Here is a 19,425-nt window from a genome sequence, read left to right as displayed (position 1 = left end):
TCCAGAGCTTGTATTTAAGTCCTTGAGCTTTCATTAATAACTTCAGATATTCATTTGTATTGATATAATTTCTCCTGAAACGATAGGTAAGAAAAAAAATGCTGTAAGCAAAGATAAATGAGTGTGAGCAATTTTTCCTTTGGTAGGGAGAAGAGAATGTTATAAGGGAAGAATCAGCAAAAAGATCAAAACCTCTTCATCCTATATATTAGTTAACAGCATATAACCCAAACAGGATATAAACATTTCCTTAATGATCCTGTAGTTATAACAAGCAAAATAAACAGTCCAACCTTAACATGCCCCTCCTCCCTTAGGACCTCAGCCTTACCTGGTAGTTTAAGAATTAGTCACTCATTTGGATGGGGGCAAGTCCCTGTTGGATTCAGGGAGTTTACGATCAACGAATGGGTTATGGCATCATTGTCAGTGGATGTTATCCCACAGGAGGCTGGACCATTGCATCATGCAGGTAAAGACATACTTGTTATGTGTGTGGCAAACAGAAGCCAACCCAAAGAGGTTCTCCAGAGAGCTCTGAGTGGAAGACATGCAGTGCCTGCCTGTTGCACATCTGTTCTTGCCATAATTTTTAGGGAAAAAAAAAAAAAAACTTTGTAGGCAGATAAGAAAGGAACTTCATTTTAATAGATATATAACTTCTCCATCAAATGCCATATAACAACACTGTCAAATAATTAAGCCAAAAACCCATCTTTTATGAAGACACAAGAAAATTAAAGATCCTAATTTAATCTTTATGAAGACTTTAACTGTTACTTTTAAATTGTTTATAAGTTCATCATTTTAAATAAGAGGAACTGGAAACATCTAGAATGAAAAGTCATAAAATTTAAATCGGTTGTTTTCCTTTTTACATATTTTACAGAAGGTCCTCAGAAAACCTAGTCTATTAAAAAGTTACTGATAATTATACAGTATGCAGAAAGACACTAGTTTTGAAAGTGTAAAGAATGTTGGACCAATGAATTTTACTAATTTAATTTCCTATTTAACCACAATTCAAAATCCTTTTACTCTTTCCACTTTTCTTAACTACAGTGCTCAGTCAACTACTCACTGTTTATGAGAAAGAATGTGGTTTATAAACATTGAAACAGAGAAGTTTCAAGTTACTAAAAGGAAAAAGAGTGGTGGGCCTCATTCTAACTACTGTGCCAGTTAAGCAGATCCACACTTAGTGACTTCCCAACATTTAGGGAACTCAGTATGAAACCACAAGTCTTGCTAACAATGACCTCCCTATTGCAATGTTTATTGTTCAAAGAATACCTCAAAGAGAAGATCAAAAACTATCGCAGTGGGTGGCACTAAGTACAGGCAAAAGAATATCTCTTTTATTAATTGTTTTGGATTCATTGAGGGTACAAAGAATTAGGTTACACTGACTGTGTTTGTTAGGTAAAGTCCCTCTTATAATTGTGTCCTGCCACCAAGAGGTGTGCCATACACTGTGACTCCCATCCCCCTGCTCCTCTCTTCTCCCCAATCCCTTATTCCACTACCCCTCCCCTTGTATTAGATCATCTACTGCCTTCATGTTAGAATTGAGCACAAGAATTTCCATTTTATGATGCTTTACTAAGAAGAATATGTTCCACATCCATCCAGGTTAATACAAAAGATGTAAAGGCTCCAGCTTTTTTAATGGCTGTATAGTATTCCATGGTGTACATATACCACAGCTTGTTAATCCATTCCTGGGCTGGTGGGCATTTAGGCTGTTTCCACATTTTGACAATTGTAAATTGAGCTGCAATAAACAGTCTAGTGCAAATGTCCTTATAATAAAAGGACTTTTTTTTCTTCTGGGTAGATGTCTAGTAATAGGATTACAGGATCAAAGGGAAGGTCTAATTTGAGTTCTTTGAGAATTCTCCATATTTCCTTCCAAAAAGGTTGTATTAGTTTGCAGTCCCAGCAGCAATGTAAAAGTATTCCCTTCTCTCTACATCCACACCAGCATCTGCAGCTATGAGACATTGTGATGTGGGCTATTATTCTCACTGAAGTTAGGTGATATCTCAGGGTAGTGGCAAAAGAATATCTTAACATTGTCGTTCAGAAAAAAAAAGTTGTTTTTCAGAAGAGGTGAATAAAATAGAAAGTCAACAGATGAGTAAAGAAGAAACAAAGGAAAGAGAAGATTCACAAAGAGATGAAACAGCGTGGTTTTGCTCAAATATTTCCAACTGCTTCCTCCTTCCCCAATTCTACAGCCCCAAGCACCAATACAGTCACCCTTGTCACAAAGTGTCCTTTGTCCTTCACTTATTTGGCTCCTTTTATGTGCTAAGCAGTATATTACTTTAATGAAGAAAGCAATAAATAAAACAGGCTTCATTTTATGCCAAACAAACTTACAAGATGTCCCTTGGCCTCCCAAATCTCAGTCTATTGGAAAAGACTACCCCCAACACCAGGAGGTAAGTTTCAGAGTTGAGAGAGGTAACAAATGTCAATGTCACCCAAGAAGGCTTCGCAGAGAAGGAAGTAGGAACTGAGTCTTGAAGGGTTCCATAAACAAGCCTCTCCCAGCAAGGAGAAGGGGGAACTCAAAAGCCCAAAGGCAGGAAAACTAGACCTATGGAGTTCACTGAGGAGAAATAGGAAGACAAGCTGGAAAAGGGTAAGGGGTTCTTGTGTACCTTAGAGATGATAAAGAGCCACTGACATTTCTTAAACAGGACAGTGACTAAATCAGATTTAGGCTAAGGAAGATTAATCTCATGATAGGAAACAGACTCACTACCAAAAAGCTCAGACACATATCCCTTTTCTAGGGATTCTATAAAAATTAAGTTTAAATGCAAAGTGTATTTACCCAATTTCCCTTCATTTTCCTTCCTTCTCATGTATTTCATTTTTCAAAATTTACTTATGTAGACCCTAAATCTTTTTAAAAGAAAAAGAAACAAAGAAAAACTAAGACAGGTAGGAAGGCAGATGGGTAGGTGGATTACCAGTTCTCCCAACAGAAGGGAAAACAAACTCAACCTTGACATACTTTATTAAAATTTGAAAATTTAATAGCACACACACATAACACGAGTTATGGTAAATATAATTTTTCCTCTTTCTACAATTGGCTTCTTGAACTTTTCTGCTAATTTCTAGGTCCTTTCTTTGACATATGAAGAACTTTTAACATGCTTTACAATTTATTTTGTATTTCTTTTTTATTTCAGAATAATGTAAGGGTACAAATGTTTTGTTTTACAATTTATTGTTTCACTTTAAACACAAAGCCAAAATAAGACATAGTCAACTCTTCTTCAATAAAAAAGGAAGCACAATAACATAGGCACAAGGATATAGGTGCATTCCAAAAGAACAAAAAATTTTACCCAAACATTATTTTCATAGCTATATACTTTAATTTTCTAAAAGTAGTTTTTAAAATATCTCTAATTGCAATACTTTTTTTTATTTTGAGATAGGCCAGAGTCTCTCAGTGGCATTATCATAGCTTTGCAATCTCAAACTCCTGTGCTCAAGTGATCCTCCTGTCTCAGCCTCCCAAGTAGCTGGGACTACAGACGCATACCACCACTGCTGGCTAATTTTTTCTATTTTTTGTAGAGGTGGGGGTTTACTCTTGCTCAGGCTGGTCTTGAACTGCTGAGCTCAAGCGATCCTCCTGCCTCAGCCTCCCAGAATGCTGGGATTACAGGCTTGAGCCACTGTACCTGGCCCATAATACTTTTTTCATACAACATTCACTGCAACATGTGATAGGACTTTTGGAGAACTATTTCATAATCACTGGGTTAATAATATATCCCAATAGGCAGTGTACCCTGAATTGTAGTAATATATCCCAAAATGTTCATACCCATGAACACACTAACACACTGGGCAAACATTTGGAACCGTAGTGACAAACCAAACAAGGAACTACAATGACTTGCAATATTTTTTTCATACCAGATATTTTTTTAAAAGAGGGGTTCAAGATAAAGTTCTGACTTTTCTCATTTGTATGGCAGTCTTGGATCTCCATAAAGCCCTGGAAATTTCATCAGAAAAATAATAGATAAGGTAGGTAGCCTTTCTAGTAACAGTAGACCCAGAAGATGTCTCTTTTATTAAACACATTACATTTCTAAAGAGCCCAAAACTCATGACTTGTTTTTTATTAATAATTTTTCATTTCAACATTTCTTTCCAAAGGACAATTTCTTCTGAGGGTGAAAGATAAAAGGTGAGTGCCCATTCATGTACTGTTATGATTATGTACTATGTACTCTCATAGGACTCACAGGATTAATTCCAAAGAAAGGAAAATTATTAGGGCAAATTTCAACTTCAGAGGAAAATCCCCAGCTCACCCAGAGCAGTTTCCAGTGGAACTACAATACTGATATGAAGAGAAAGTTTTCATGGAAGTTAAAAGTCCAGAAGAAAAGTTAATTACACAATAATATCTAAGAAGCAATCATCTATCATAAGAGGGAAGAGCCTTACATAATCAAATGCCAGGGGATTATTATGAAAAAATAGTTTAAAACAATTTTATTGACTATCACTGAGTTTCTGTTTCCCATAATAATTTAGTCATGAGTCTTTCATTTTGGATATTGAAGTGAATCCAGAGCAACAGGAATCAACACCTGGGAATGCATTACAAGACTTATTGGTCGTAATTTGTAGGGGAAAGCACAGTAAAATTAAAACTATAACAATGTCTCACCTATTGGAAACTCAAAATTTTATAAGTCTATATAGTAAATATAGAAAGAACAAAGAAATTAAAGAGAGTGGGGTGGAAGGGGAGACAGTTAAAATGTAATTACAGCATGAGCATACGTGTAAGTACATATGAGCAAAACATATGTATTTTGCTCATAAAAGAGACCTTTGCACATCTTCGGAAGTTAGGATCTACTATCTACTAAAATTTTTATTTAACATAGTTCTTAGCTTTATAACCCTACAACAAAGTAGAGGCAATAAATTATAAATGAAGAAGACTGCTATACATTGCCGTTCTCAAAATAAGACAGATAAAAATTAATATACAGAAAATGATAGGAAATAAAGCATTTGGGGATTACTTAGTGTGAGTGCATGTTACATGGTTCCACATACCTCTGTATTCTCTTAGAATTGTTAAAGTATTGCAACATAAGCACACACCACACACATGAACGCCCACAGTTTTGATACTCTTAAGAGCAAATTCTAAGCTATACAGAAAAAAAAACCTATCCTATATAGGACCCATATAATGCTATTAACAAAAAACTATACATGGATATTTTGCAGAGGTTCTAAGACCTTGTTCATAGGACTTCATAAAATATATAGTCTAGCACATTTTTAGTAATTGCTTTCATGAAAAAAATTCAGCCTAAAACAAGTATTTATCAAGCACTATATATCTGACTGAGGCAGAGTCTCACTCTGTCGTCCTGAGTTGAGTATAGTGGCATCATCATATAGTTCACAGCAACCTCAAACTCTTGGGCTCAAGCGATCCTCTCTAGTCTCAGCTCTGGAGTAGCTGGGACTACAGGTACCCACCACAGTGCCCTGCTGGTTCTTTTCTTTTCTTTTCTTTTCTTTTCTTTTCTTTTCTTTCTTTTTCTTCTTCTTCTTCTTCTTTTTTTTTAAAGTATAGATGGGGTCTCTCTCTTGCTCAGGCTGGTCTCGGAACTCCTCAGTTCAAGCAATCCACTCATCTTGCCCTCCCCTTAAAAATGTTTTTAAAAACATTATCCTAACATGCAATAAAGAGTGCATATAAAAATTGGGAATATAAAATTTAAAGTACTTCTTCCTTGGCACAAATGCAATTATAATCTCAGATAAACTGACATAACTTTCATACATTAATTATAAAAACATAATATTCTACATCATACATTTTATTCCTATTTTCAAAAGAATTCTTTGGGGTGGCGCCTATGGCTCAAGGAGTAGGACACTGGCCCCATAGATCGGGGGTGGCGGGTTCAAGCCTGGCCCCAGCCAAAACTGCAAAAGAATTCTCACTAACAAGAACTTGAATTTTCTAATAGCAAGACTGGGCATGATCTATTCAGCATGATTCCTACTCAGGCAACTAGTAGAAAACGTAGGTAAGCTGATATGCCCTGATTTTATTCTGTTTCTATCTCTTTAAAGGAAACTTACTTGCCTTACTTAACTTTTTAATAATTGACCTAATCAACAATACATTATGAAACAATCCACCTCTTGTAAGCAATACCATATTCTCGCTTCTAGGTATAAATTTCAAGATAAATGTGGCAGAGACTGTCCAGCTGTTCACTGAACCTGTTTCTTCCTCTTCCTGGAGTACTGCTAGACTACACTTCCCAACCTCCTTTGTAGGTAAGTATGGCCATGTGATTAAATTTCACTCAATGAAATGTGAACAGAAGTGATACGCCTATGGAAACCCACACACAATTCACTTTTTGCATTTCTCTTCTATGAGCTTGATGTACAAACACACATTGACCTTAGAATCTGTGCGTTGAAGATGTACAAACCACAAGTTGGGAGCTGTCTGGGCCTCTGAATAGCCACTAAAAAACAGAACATCCCACAATGCAGAAAAACTCTTTTAATCTATACGAGTGGAAAATAACCTTCTCTTTAGTTTGAACTATAGCATGATAGCGTTTGTTTGTAGCATTATAATAATGAAAACAATTAGAAACATTTCTAGAAGTTGAATTGTCCACCAAAATTAATCATGAAAAGCAAAATATGAAGACAAATCAATGTGTAAATAAATTTGTACCGACCATTTTGGGGACAGGCTTATGCCTGACTATTAAAGCACTGCCCCTCAGGAAGTAGAGAATAAATAAAATACTTTCTTTGGTTTATGCTTCAAATTTAAATATCAGATTGAGAAGTTTAGAATTAGGAATAGCAAAAGAATGAGTTTAAGTGTTAGAAAAACCTAAAACAATATTTAATAAGTTTAACATACAGTGGCCCCTACTAATAACCATACCCTGTGGTCAAATTCTGTTATAGCAAACTTCAAGGGACTAATTTATTTTATTATGTTGAAATATTTTTCTTGAATATTACTTGAAATAGATAATAGGCAAGTAGCCTGAAAATATTTTAGCTATACAGAACTTCTTGCAAAGGGATTTGACCTGTATTTCATTAAAGAGCCAACAGATCATGCTCATCTGGGGAAGCCATAACCTATTTGATTTGTCCTATGACTATTTCATTTAACATTCATTTTTATGGTAACAGATTGCAAACAAACTGAAGGAAAAACACCCACTTGGACACTGTGATATTTGTTTGTAGCTTTGTCCTGGTTTTAGTTTCCTACTTAATGACTAAATAGCACCACAGTGGGTAATGCACTGGAGGAAAAGTGGTGAATCATTAAAGAGTTCGTAAATTTTAAAAACAGGGGCAGGCCTTCTGGGTCCCATATGCTTCTAGAAAACCCAATGTTGTGCTGTATTAATTGAACTATGAAGCTTTTATTAGTCCTCTTTAAAAATGCTTGCAGTGAAGCTTTTATTAATGCTTACCCTCAAATTGTTTATACTACTTAGCATTTCCAGAACAATTTATATTTCAAAGAACTTTTTGATCATTAGTTAAACCTACTCTACATTTCTGTAAGAGAATTCAGCTGCTTAGCAAAACAGACGCATGAAGGGAAATCTTTTAATTAATTTTTGCCCAAGATTAGCCTATGAGAAATTGAATAGAGTATCAGATGCTGCTATATATCTTTAGTTTATATAAATAGCCTAGTCCTCTCACTCCATATTGGCAGGGTAGTTGTTATAAGTGTTCCCACAATGATAAATAAAAGGGAAATGAACTAACTTTATATAATGGGCTTTGAAAATCAAAGTTACAGGATTTTGCAACACAGTTTTTTGGGGGGGCTTGATTTTTGTTGTTGTTGTTGTTTTGAGACAGAGTCTCACTATGTCACCCTTGGTAGAGTGCTATGGCATCAAAGCTCACAGCAACCTCAAACTCTTGCCCTTAAGTGATTCTCTTGCCTCAGCCTCCCAAGTAACTGTGACTACAAGTGACTACAACACCTGGCTATTTTTTTTGTCATGGTCATTGCTGTTTGGCAGGCCTGGGCTGAATTCAAACTTGCCAGCTCTGGTGTATGTGGCTGGCACTCTAGATGATGAGCTATAGGCACCGAGCCTGCAACATAGTTTTAACCATGCTTAACTAAAACTTCACAGCTCTTCCAAACCTACCCAGAAGCCCACTGGGCCACTGAATTGTCCAATTCTAGGGGCATCATGCACATGATACTCTATGCTTGGAAAATTCATTTGGATGCATTTTTGTCAAAATTATATTATAAAAATTAAATTCATCAAACTTAAAAGTCATACTAAAATCATTTTGGGGTGGATGCAGCCCAATTTATTTGGTTTTAGAAACATTCATGCTCAAGTCACATTTTCTATATCTTTGGGAACATACTAAAAATTTGCTTTGGTTTAAAATAGATTTAAACTTCTTTTGTGGAAAAAAATTGCACTCCAAAAGAACCTCTTTGGTCCATTCAGTTCCCCCATAAAAACAGGACAGCCTAGATAGCAGAGGATACATGTAAGCCACTAGAATTTTCCCTACTAATTGCTTTCTCCCCCTAGGTTTCAGCAGTGTTAGCTTTTCATTTGTTTACCATCAGAGAATGAAATAACTGAATTATCTTATTTTGGCTCACAGGACTTACTTGACATAGGACTTAATCACAGATGTTTTTGTTTTTATAGATTCTCGAAATGAGAAACACTAGTACTGTTAAGCAGACTAAGCATTCTGTACTTTGCCAAGTCACAGTGAAGAGTACTATGTGTTAGGTATTACCCAGTACCCACCCTTTCTACAGGTCTACAGCATAAGATTTTTTGAGGGAGGAGTCTGATAATCTATATTTTTAGCAACAGCTAGGTGGTTTTTATTATCTCACATTGTTTGGAAAACTCTAGATTAGGTGATCCCTAAAGTCTTTCCTTCAGAGATTTGACAATTCTGATAAAGATTAAATTACTAGAAATAATATCCATACTGCTTTATAGAGATGAATTTCTGGTCTGTAATTATTAAAACATTTAACACATAATTGGCCGAAATGATTAACATTTCTGTCATAAGGGTAGAAAACATGTTTTAGTACTCTTTCTCTGTTGAGTAACATACTGCCTGGTACAAGATAGATGCTTAATAAGTTTTGAATGAATGAATATATCAACTGCTAGCTGTCAATCTTAACCAGACAGATTATCTAATCTTCCCTCCATTCAGGCTCCTTAGTGCTCCAAAGCAATGCCCAATATTCTAACTCTGGATAGTACTAGGGCAGCAAGATTAAATAAAAACTAGTGAATCATATATACAAAAAACAGCATGTATTTTTTGACTGAGTACATGCTTAAGACAGGAGCATTTAGTACTTCATATCAACTGTATTTTAATATAGATGGAAAACTTCTCTGAGCATAGTGTTAATGCAAGGGAAAAGTAAGAATTCACACTATCCCAGCAGCAATTGTGAAGACACACATAAATACTCACACACATAAATGATCTGAAACATGGACTATTAAAGAATTTCTGGAACTACTGGAGTGAGTCTATTTTTCTTTCTGGTGCACAATAACTCTTTACAGCCATTTGTGAAACAAACGCAAAATAAATGGATGGTGATTGCATAAGACCAATTTAATTCTCTTTTTAGATAGTGAAAAATAAAAGGGGAGACATAAGAAAAACTCTTCTAAGTCAAACAAATTCTTTCTCCCCAGTAGAATATATGGCATCATAAGATATCACTAATAACAGCAGAAGAATATTTTATGTTTGTGGCAAGGATATCTTCCTTTATATATGCAAAGTGCATTTCAGGTCTCTGATCATAGCTTGGTACTTTAAATAAATAGACGAGACACCTACCCACCTGGCGCATTTACCATGACTTTCCTCAACTTCAGATTTCATTCATAAACATTTCCTAAACACAGTTGATTGAGACTTCTGCTTAATGTTGTTCTCAAAAGAGCAGAATGATTAATGATAAAAATTAAAAAAAAAAGATACACCATTGGCTCAGCACAACATAGCACAGTGGTTAGGGCACGTACCAGCCACATACACTGAGGCCGACAGGTTCAAAACCAGTCCGGGGCCAGCTAAACAATGACAACTGCAACAAAAAAATAGCCAGGTGTTGTGGCAGGTGCCTGTAGTCCCAGCTACTTGGGAGGCTGAGGCAAGAGAATCGCTTAAGTGCAAGAGTTTGAGGTTGCTGTGAACTGTGACGCCACAGCACTCTACCGAGGTTTATAATAAAACTTTGTCTAAAAAAAAAAAAAAAAAGATACATCAGGAAATTTTAGTGACTTTAAAGTAAAATGAGCTTCACTCAATGATTGTCTCCTTTATCCCACACTTTCCATTCTTCTAACTGAACAATTATCATGACTTACAAGAACTTCCTTGTCAAAATAGCCTCAAAGGGAGATCTTCATATTATAAAATCAACATTCTTAGGGAGTTATTAGGGTATTCCAACTTCTGCAGTCAAATAGTACAAATATATAAATGAATAACCATAGTAGTTATAAATTAAGTGACTCTTTTAAATTATGCAACTTTGAAATGGTGAATTTATACAAAAATATATGTAATAACACTTAAAATTCAATATATGCTTATAAAATGAAAATATTATTTTAAGTTCACCCCAACAGAAAGAACAATAAGCTATACTAAACTTAAATGAGCAACATAGCTCATAGAATATATGCCAACAATGTTGACTGTGGAGGATGGAGGTGGAGGAGCTACAAAACAGATATAGGAGGTTAGAATTCTGGTTGCCAAAGTATGATCCCCAGGTGGGGCCCAAGAAATCACAATTCTTGGGCTCCACCCCTAGAACCACTAAACCAAAAACTGTTGAGTATGGAGCTTATTTTAACAAACTCACCAAATGATGTCAATGCATACTAAAGTTTGAGAACTATTAGGCTATGCAGATTCAGAGATAACAGGTCTAGATAACTTTCATATGCTTAACCAAATGACAAAATGCTAGTTATAAACTATAGTTATAACTAAAGATTCTGGGATTTCTTTAATACATCATTTAGAAATAACAATCACAACTATACTTTCCAACAATTCCCAGTTCCAAATTCAGCAAACAATTTGGCAGCCTGTTGGGAATGTGAAGAAAGGTTGACGAGACAATGGAATTCCTGAGCAGCTAAACTGGATGTAGCAATCCAAGGAGTGGAAATCTTGGCAAAAGTTTTCCCAAGTCCTGAATAGCATTATATAAGCTTCAACTTAGAGCGTTGAAAACTCAAAAATATCAGTATGCTGAAAAATACATAGAAATAAATGCTATCTAATGATCCTAGCAGAAAATTCTTTTAAAATTTGTCTGTTATTAACATGTGGTATCTGACTCCACTCAATCATTCCCAAAACCTGAATTGTGTTTGTTCCAAAAGTGACACCCCATTCCTGGAAGAATGGGCTTTGGCTGTGCTGATCACCACACTACAGGATCCACACATATCAGTCTGGATTCAGAGGAAGCAGGTGCTAAGATTATAATTAAATATGTATATAGGAAACAGGAGTGGCAGCAAAGAAGGGTGGAGAGGAAAAATATCTTTCCGGTGTATCAAACAGATGGAGGCGGACTCAATCCACAAGCTGACATCCAAAGCCCCACAGCATAATTTAGAAGCATACAGACATCTTTTAGGTCAGAAAGACTAGGAGTGCAAATTAGATTCCTATGTAATATTTAATATTCATAAATTCATAAAATTCAACCTGAATGGTACAGTAGAAGCAGAAGACTTAAAACCCAGTGCACAGTCTACAATGCCAATGAAATTAGTTGACCTGGAAGCAAAGTAGGCTAAGTAATAGAGAAGTAGCTACAGAATGCAAAATTCAACATTTAGCATTATATTAACTGATTTTTTTTATCATCAGAAAAGAAAAAATGTTCCTCATGACTTAACTTGCTAGGTCTGAAACACCAAAAGACAGTATCTTTCACATAAAGTCTAATAATGGTTTAAGAAACAACCAGACTGACCAGGCTGCACTGGTGAGCTCATCATGGGAAGCAGAAGGACTAATAGACTAGGATGAGGATTCACAGTCTTCGTTTCTTCGGCTGCCAATAGTGGTCCCAGAGGGTCCGGCAGAGGAGAAACCTAGAACATAAAAAATATACAATGTGTAAGATACAAGCTATGTCAAGTCACACCAGAAAAGAAACAGAGAGAACTGGCCTTGAGTCACAGCTCAGCTACAGTTTGACACCAAGGGTTTTTGAAGCAGTCACACCAACTTCCCATGTCTCTACGTCTTCATCTATTAAAAAGCAAATTTAGCAGTCCTGCTTCTGGCACAGGAATATTATGGACACTAAAATAAAATAATAGATACAGAAGGAATCTTTGAGAAGGCAGTATCACTGTAATTTGTTTGCTATTTTCATTATTATGTTTTAGGGGATTTTTGGATATAAATATCTCACTGCATAGCACTTTAAACTATGGTTGTCAAAGACTTCCGTTCACTGATGGGACTTCTCGGCAAAAAAAAAAAAAAGAGAGAGAGAGAAAAGAAATGTTTAATGAACTAAAAACAGGAACAAATAGGCCATAAACTGTAAGAATGACAGAAAACTCCCATAACAATTGTCACTTCTTCTTGAAGTCTTTTGCAATCTTGTTCCACCCAAAAGTAATAACAGCCATTGTCTTTCTAGGACAGGATGAACTAACAGGATGGACTTCTTGAAAGGAATTTAAGGGACTTTCTGCCTTTAACTTGAATGTACTCCCACCTCTAGACACTTAGAGGAAAAGCAATTGAAAAGACATTTTCCTAACAATTTACAGAAATGTTAAACTTAAAAATAAAAGCAGCTTTTAAAGTGACACTTAATAAGCTTCTTACCAAAATAGTATATCCCAACTGTACTATTTTTATAGACAGATGCTATAACTCTGAGAATTATAAATCCCTTTATCTTGAGAATCCAACATATTTATTGTGACTCGTTTTCCTATCAGTATTTTGAAAGTGTTATTACTATTTTTGCCCATACGTATAAAGCTGGATATAAATACATATTTTCTTTGAAGAACTTTATAGCATTACCAAGAATACTGATAATATTTCAGTGGTCTCTAAATAGAAATATGCTATTTAGTTATTAAAACAGATAGTAGTGTCATCAGATCCTGAAGGCTATTGCTCAGTAAGAATTAAGATTTAGTAACAATAAAAATGTACAGTTTTATAAATCTCCTTTAAAACTTATACTGCTGGCGTGGTGTGCTGGTTCACACCTATAATCCTAGGTAAGGCCTAGGTAAGCGAATCCCCTGAGCTCAGGAGTTCAAGATCAGCCTGTGCAAAGCAAGAATCCATCTCTACTAAAAATAGAAAAACTAGTCAGGAGTAGTGGCTGGCACCTGTAGCCACTGCTACTGAGGAGGCTAAGGCAAGAGGATTGCTTGAGCCCCAAAGTTTGAGATTGCTGTGAGCTATGAGCCATGGCACACCATGTAGGACAGCTGAGTGAGATTCTGTCCCAAGAAAAGTAAAAATAAAAATAAATAAGACTTATACTGCTAATTTTATTAGCACTATCAAAACAATCTTAATTTCCATGTCTATGAGAAAGTAACATCTCTATAAAACAAAGATATGAATAATGAAGAGCAAAAAAACTTAATTTTTACATGAGAAAATGGACATTCTGACATTAACTTTAAATAAAAAAGTGTCAATATAACATCATTTACATAGTTCTTTATAGTTATAAAAGCTTTGAGACATATGACTATATTTGTTATTATTTTCACAAAAACCATGCTAATAGATAAATTGTAACTCTCTTATTCCACCCCACCTCAATTAATAGGTAAGCAAATTAACATGTCATGTGCTTCAAAATTTAAAGCATTATAAAATAAAAATTTAATTTACTGTAATTTGAATTAATTGATGACCTTAAATTAATAAATGTGAGCTATGAGTTTTGGTCATTTTTATTTTTAGGTTGTACTTTGAAATATTTCATAATTTTTTTTTTGAGACAGAGTCTCACTATGGCATCACAGCTCACAGCAACCTCAAACTCTTGGGTTTAAGTGATTCTCTTGCCTCAGCCCTCCTAGAAGCTAGGACTACAGGACCTGCCACAACACCCAACTGTTTTTGTTGCTGTTGTTGCTGTTGTCGTTGTAGTTGTCATTGTTTGGCAGGTCCAAGCTGGGTTCAAACTCCAGTGTATGTGGCTGGTGCCCTAGCTGCTGAGCTACAGGGGCCAAGTCCATAAATGTTCTTTCTACATTCTTGATTCTCAGTACCTTGTTTTAAATTAAGAGCAACAGCAAGGGACAGGAAACATTCAGAAAATGTAAGTGCAGCAGCTTTGAAAGATGCCTTCCATCAAGAGCAAGTTAGTCTATCTTTAAATACTATTTTTTAACGTCACTTTGCAAAAATGACACTTGTATATGGATGATACAATTCAAATTTAATCAATAATCTCTTACAGTTTAAGAGATTAAATTGCCACTTATTTCCACAAACAACACATGTAAAGACTATTCCTAACATGTTTATTTGTGCCTAAGTGTATAATCATTGGGTTTTTACAACATAGCTCAAAACTTGAGTTACAAAGTGAATCTTGGATGGAAATATAAATTTGGCTTCCAAATATCAATTTTTTGGAAATTTAAACAACTCTTTTAGTCGCTCAACCTTCTTAATAAATGTTTAATCATGATGTCTTCTTCTAACTTTATGAAAGCATTGTTATCCAAACACTATTATAAAGAAAATTAATAGGCATTTCTATGTAACATACTAATTTCCATTTATTACATTTCCATTTCTAATAAGGCACATTAAAACAAAAGTTATCACTAAAACTATAGCAGCACAACTGGAATATGATCATTTAAAGAGCTCTCCTAAAATGTTTCAGGGATATTGATTGGAGGTATGTACATGCACACTTGTGTCTGGATGCATCACATGCTTCCCTCCATCATGCTGATAATCTGTTGATTTCATGGCCATACAGGCTTCCCTCTATGAAATCAACAGATTATCAGCATGATCTACACCTTTTAGATGTAAATCATTCCATACAGAATTTTACATAAATTAAAATCATTTTAGTTGCCTGAAAAAGAAAGAGGGGTTAGTACTCAATATCTGTCCATAAGAATGGCCAATTTATTGTCAAATCTTCCCATACTTTTGGTCCAAAAGGTTACAGAAATAGATGGTTTAGAATAAGGATTATCTTTCCCTTGTCCATTAGTCATTCCTATGATAAACTGAACTACAAATAATGGCAACCCGGCCTTAAGCAGGCAAAGAACCAACAAAAGAACAGAAAAATAATGCAGATTGTTTATAAGCACCAATCATTATAGCATATAATGGAAATATATCTGCTTTCAATTAGTAGTTTCAATTAATTGGAATATGAGTTTGATTATGCTATAAAAAAAGATATATATGTAAGTGCACATTTAAAAAGATAAACACAAGTACAGCAAAACCAAAACTACTGCAATGAATCCTTTGCCTCTTAAGATTCAGGTAGGGTTATTTTAATTTTTAATTATGTTCCCTGAGCTACTTGAATCCTCAATAAAAGACTAAGGATCTTTGCTTCAAAAAGATCATCTCTGACTGCATGTTGATCAACTCCCTGCAAGTAAGTTACTGCTATAATATCCTGGGATAGGACAGGGCAACAACCCAAGGCAGTGACATCTTGCAATGTCTCAGCTTGCCCACACAGCCAGAGAGAGAGAGAGAGAACCAACACATTTCATCCCCCTCCCACTAATCTCAATTGTGATGATCTTTCTATAAGTCCTTTAACCATTCCACCCACATGGTCTGTTCAATAATAATATCATCACAAATCAGCACAGATTTGTAAGTAGCAAAGAATTGGCACATGGAGTATATTCTTTTATCTTTACAACAGTCCTTTGGGATACACACTGTTATTATTCCCATTTTACAGATGAGTAGTCTCAGGCATACAGAATTTCAGGGATCTGTTCATAGACATGTGACGTGTAAATGTAGGACTGGTCTTCTGACTCTGCTGAATCACAAGGAACTAATGGGCCATCTGAGTAGAGCTGCTTGAATATCAAGACCCTACCTAGCCCTCATAATTTCAATAATAGCTCATTGAGATACAGTTCTTCTTTACTAAAGAACCTATATAGCCATTTAATAGATTGAACTCAGTCACAAAATGTTGGAATAAATGTTTATAAGTCATGTCACAGCAGAAGCACTCAAATTTAACTTAGACTTCATAATCCTTAAATACCACAATATACTTCTTGGTCTTTAACTATATTCTGAGCTTATTACAGTTTTTCTCCCTTTTGGGCAATTAGTATTATTCTGAACAGGAGTGCTACAAAGAAAGCAGAATGCTTTTATAGATTACGTAGGTAACAAAAAATCTTGTCTACGTGACTCTGATATATCATTCGCAGACTTAGATAAAATCATAACATATAGTTCAGTCTACAAAGCCCATTCAGTCATCTGCAGGTCCTTCTCATATGGAGCCATTAGCCTTGATTCCTCTACAGAGTGCACTTCATAAGCTGACTCAATTTATCAAATCAAGTAACAGTTTATTGGTGGAAAAAGCCTACTGTGCCAGTGTACTGAACACCAAGAGATTCATCTGACCCACAGTCTCTCTCTGATACCTTAGAACCTGAAATTCTTTCACAATTTTAACTTTGGAGAAAAGCATTAGAAAATTGCTCTGAACATTCTATTCAATTCAACAACTTTTATTGAGTACATACAAGACACTCTGTTACCTATTACAGAAACCTCAGGTGCTATTTCATTTCTGTTTCTTCCATTTCTCACAGACAGTCACCAAAGTCAGAACACTGACTCTGATGAAAGATATTTAAAAATATCTTTCCTATCTGGGCCCTCCTTTCCATTTCAAATAATGTTGTGTTGGCTCAATTAGTAGTTTGTTCTAGTTTTCTATCTGGTAGTCCTGCCATCAGGGAATGTAAAAATGAATGAATGAGTTATACAATTTGGTGACACACCAGCTCCTTAGCTGGCATTCAAATTGCTTCACAATAATTCGAGTCTCTTTCCAGTCCACTTTTTCTCTTTCCTTCTTTTTCTCACTCCTACCCCCAGTCTGTCATTACTCCTAGAGTGATGTTCAACATTATTTACTACTGAGGCACAGGCACCAGCTGACGAGAATGGACAGTTGGATGAGCACTGGTATGGCTGTTCCAGAGCTCATTAACTGACTATTAGTCTGATTATTCTTGTACATTATCATTCACATGTCCATGCTTTTGTGCCTTTCCTCTGCAAAGGATACTATTTCCTCTTCTCTACCTCCCACCTTGAATTCTTTAAGGTCATGTCAGATGACCAAGTGGTTGGTCTTAACCAACCACTCCAAGTAAAAGGTCAACTTCCTTGTTTATGTTTCCATTGTGTCTTGTACCACACACATGATATTACCTCCTAGGTTAGACAATAATACCTCTTAAGTTATCAGAGTACTTTTATCCACCATGAGATCATATTCTTTAGGTTCAGGGATTGTTCCATATTCATCTCTTTAATCCGCATACTTAGCTCATTCAATACCTAGTTCATGGCAGGTGCACAGTAAGTTCCTTGTGTGTGTGTGTGTGTATTATAAATTATTTTAATTTTTGCATATACATATGGGAAATACATGACAAATATTTCAGAAAAAAATAAGTTGGAAATTTATTTAAATAGAAAATATTTAGTGCATTATTTTTTTTCTTGGGGATTCATTGAGGGTACAAAGATCCAGGAGGGAGGACATGATGACCATGGACACAATAAATTCTTGAGGAATTGCAGGAACAGATGGGAAGCCAGGGCAGAATCATTTATCTAATTTGTTAAATATACAATTCTGAAAGACCAAAGCAGAGTCTTCTGATTTGGATTGGAATAAGAGAGAAAAAATTTCTAGAGTTCGGGCAACCAAGTAGGAAAAGCAGACCCAGATGGGACAGATGTCTTCATGAATTGAGGTAGATACCAGACGCCCCCCAAAATTTGGCCATATATTATGTTGTCAAAGACAGGATCATTTTGTAGGCTTTTCATCTGAGGTTATTTCTCAGATCATTGGAAATTCTCACTTTCTTGTTATAAGTCTTAGCTTCCCCACCCCTCCCCCTGCAAGGAAATCCATTTTTTTATTAGACAAGCTCTACAAACTCAAGTTTGCCTCAAAATAATTGAACCACTATTCATCAAGACGGGGAATATGGAATGCAGAGATGTAAGGATACTTCTCACCCCTCAACTCTAATAGCAGATACAGGAGTGCACTCATAATGCTCCCAATAATACTTACGTTGCCCTAACAAGTAAGTTGGTCTGGGACTCTGGGGACTCGGAATCTGATGGGCACAGCCAAGAGCCACAGCAATGATGCAGTTGGTAATTTAACCTTCCCTAATACTACAACATACCCCTGGTGCTCTGAGTCATCATACACAATGGCAAAGACCAGCACATCAACTTCTTTTGGTTCATTCTGGTCTATGGGAAGTTATCTGTGCAAGATTATTGCTTTTATTCCCCTCCCACATTGGCAGACTATATCTCAGAGTACAGCTAAAAGCAGAAAGTGTCACCCAGAGGGCCACACATCTCGCACACACTTTCTGCGCTTCAGCTTCATTCTAACAGTTTTAGGAAAACCATTTAAGCACAGGCTACAATGCTGGTTATAATATAGAGCAGGGAACGCAGCTTGAGAGGTTAGTTATGCATATATTTTGCATATTTAAGATAGGATTCAGTAGTCTATCCTATAAATATAACTCAATGGTAACATCTAAAAATACATAACATAATCAGGAATGGTCTGCTAGATATTGCATTTTATAGGAAGAAATCCTGCCAGCTACAGTACCTGCACTAATAAAAATAGACCTTTTCATAGTAAGCTTTCTTTTTTAAAATACTGGGCTTTGTCCCAGGGTGCCCCGTACCCAAGTCATATCTTAAGCAGCCTCTATGTCATAAAGAACATTTTATCAAAAAGCCTTATTCCATTAATTTTTTTATTGGATTGTCTTTGAAGAGCCCTATCTGCAACTTCCCTGCTTGGACAATAGGAAGTCACAGTCACCATTATCACCAATTTGAGTTTAAAACGAGACTCACAATGCCCAGAAACTGCAGGATATACAAGCCTCCTTTTCAGTCAAGGCAAAGGAGTTGCTAAAAAAAAAAAAAAAAAAAAAAAAAGGGCTCTCTGAACAATAAAGTTTGACTTAATTAAGG

General features: G+C 35.6%; 1 protein-coding gene across 5 annotated transcripts in view; it reads right to left on the bottom strand.

Moving 5' to 3' along the window:
* Window positions 1-19,425, bottom strand: part of HDAC9 (histone deacetylase 9) — a 906,973-nt gene that overhangs the window by 814,856 nt on the left and 72,692 nt on the right. For all 5 annotated transcript variants that reach the window (XM_023512444.1, XM_023512455.1, XM_023512456.1 and 2 more), the window contains exon 2: window positions 12,116-12,236. In XM_023512444.1, the coding sequence (XP_023368212.1) occupies window positions 12,116-12,140 (25 nt within the window). In that variant the 5' untranslated portion in view covers window positions 12,141-12,236. The remainder of the gene's footprint in view (window positions 1-12,115; window positions 12,237-19,425) is intronic.

Source organism: Otolemur garnettii, unplaced genomic scaffold, assembly GCF_000181295.1.
Source record: "Otolemur garnettii isolate 467f Iridium unplaced genomic scaffold, OtoGar3 scaffold00028, whole genome shotgun sequence".
Lineage (NCBI taxonomy): Eukaryota > Metazoa > Chordata > Mammalia > Primates > Galagidae > Otolemur > Otolemur garnettii.
Note: the sequence above shows the minus strand (reverse complement) of the source record. Positions and strands in the feature narration are given on the sequence as shown.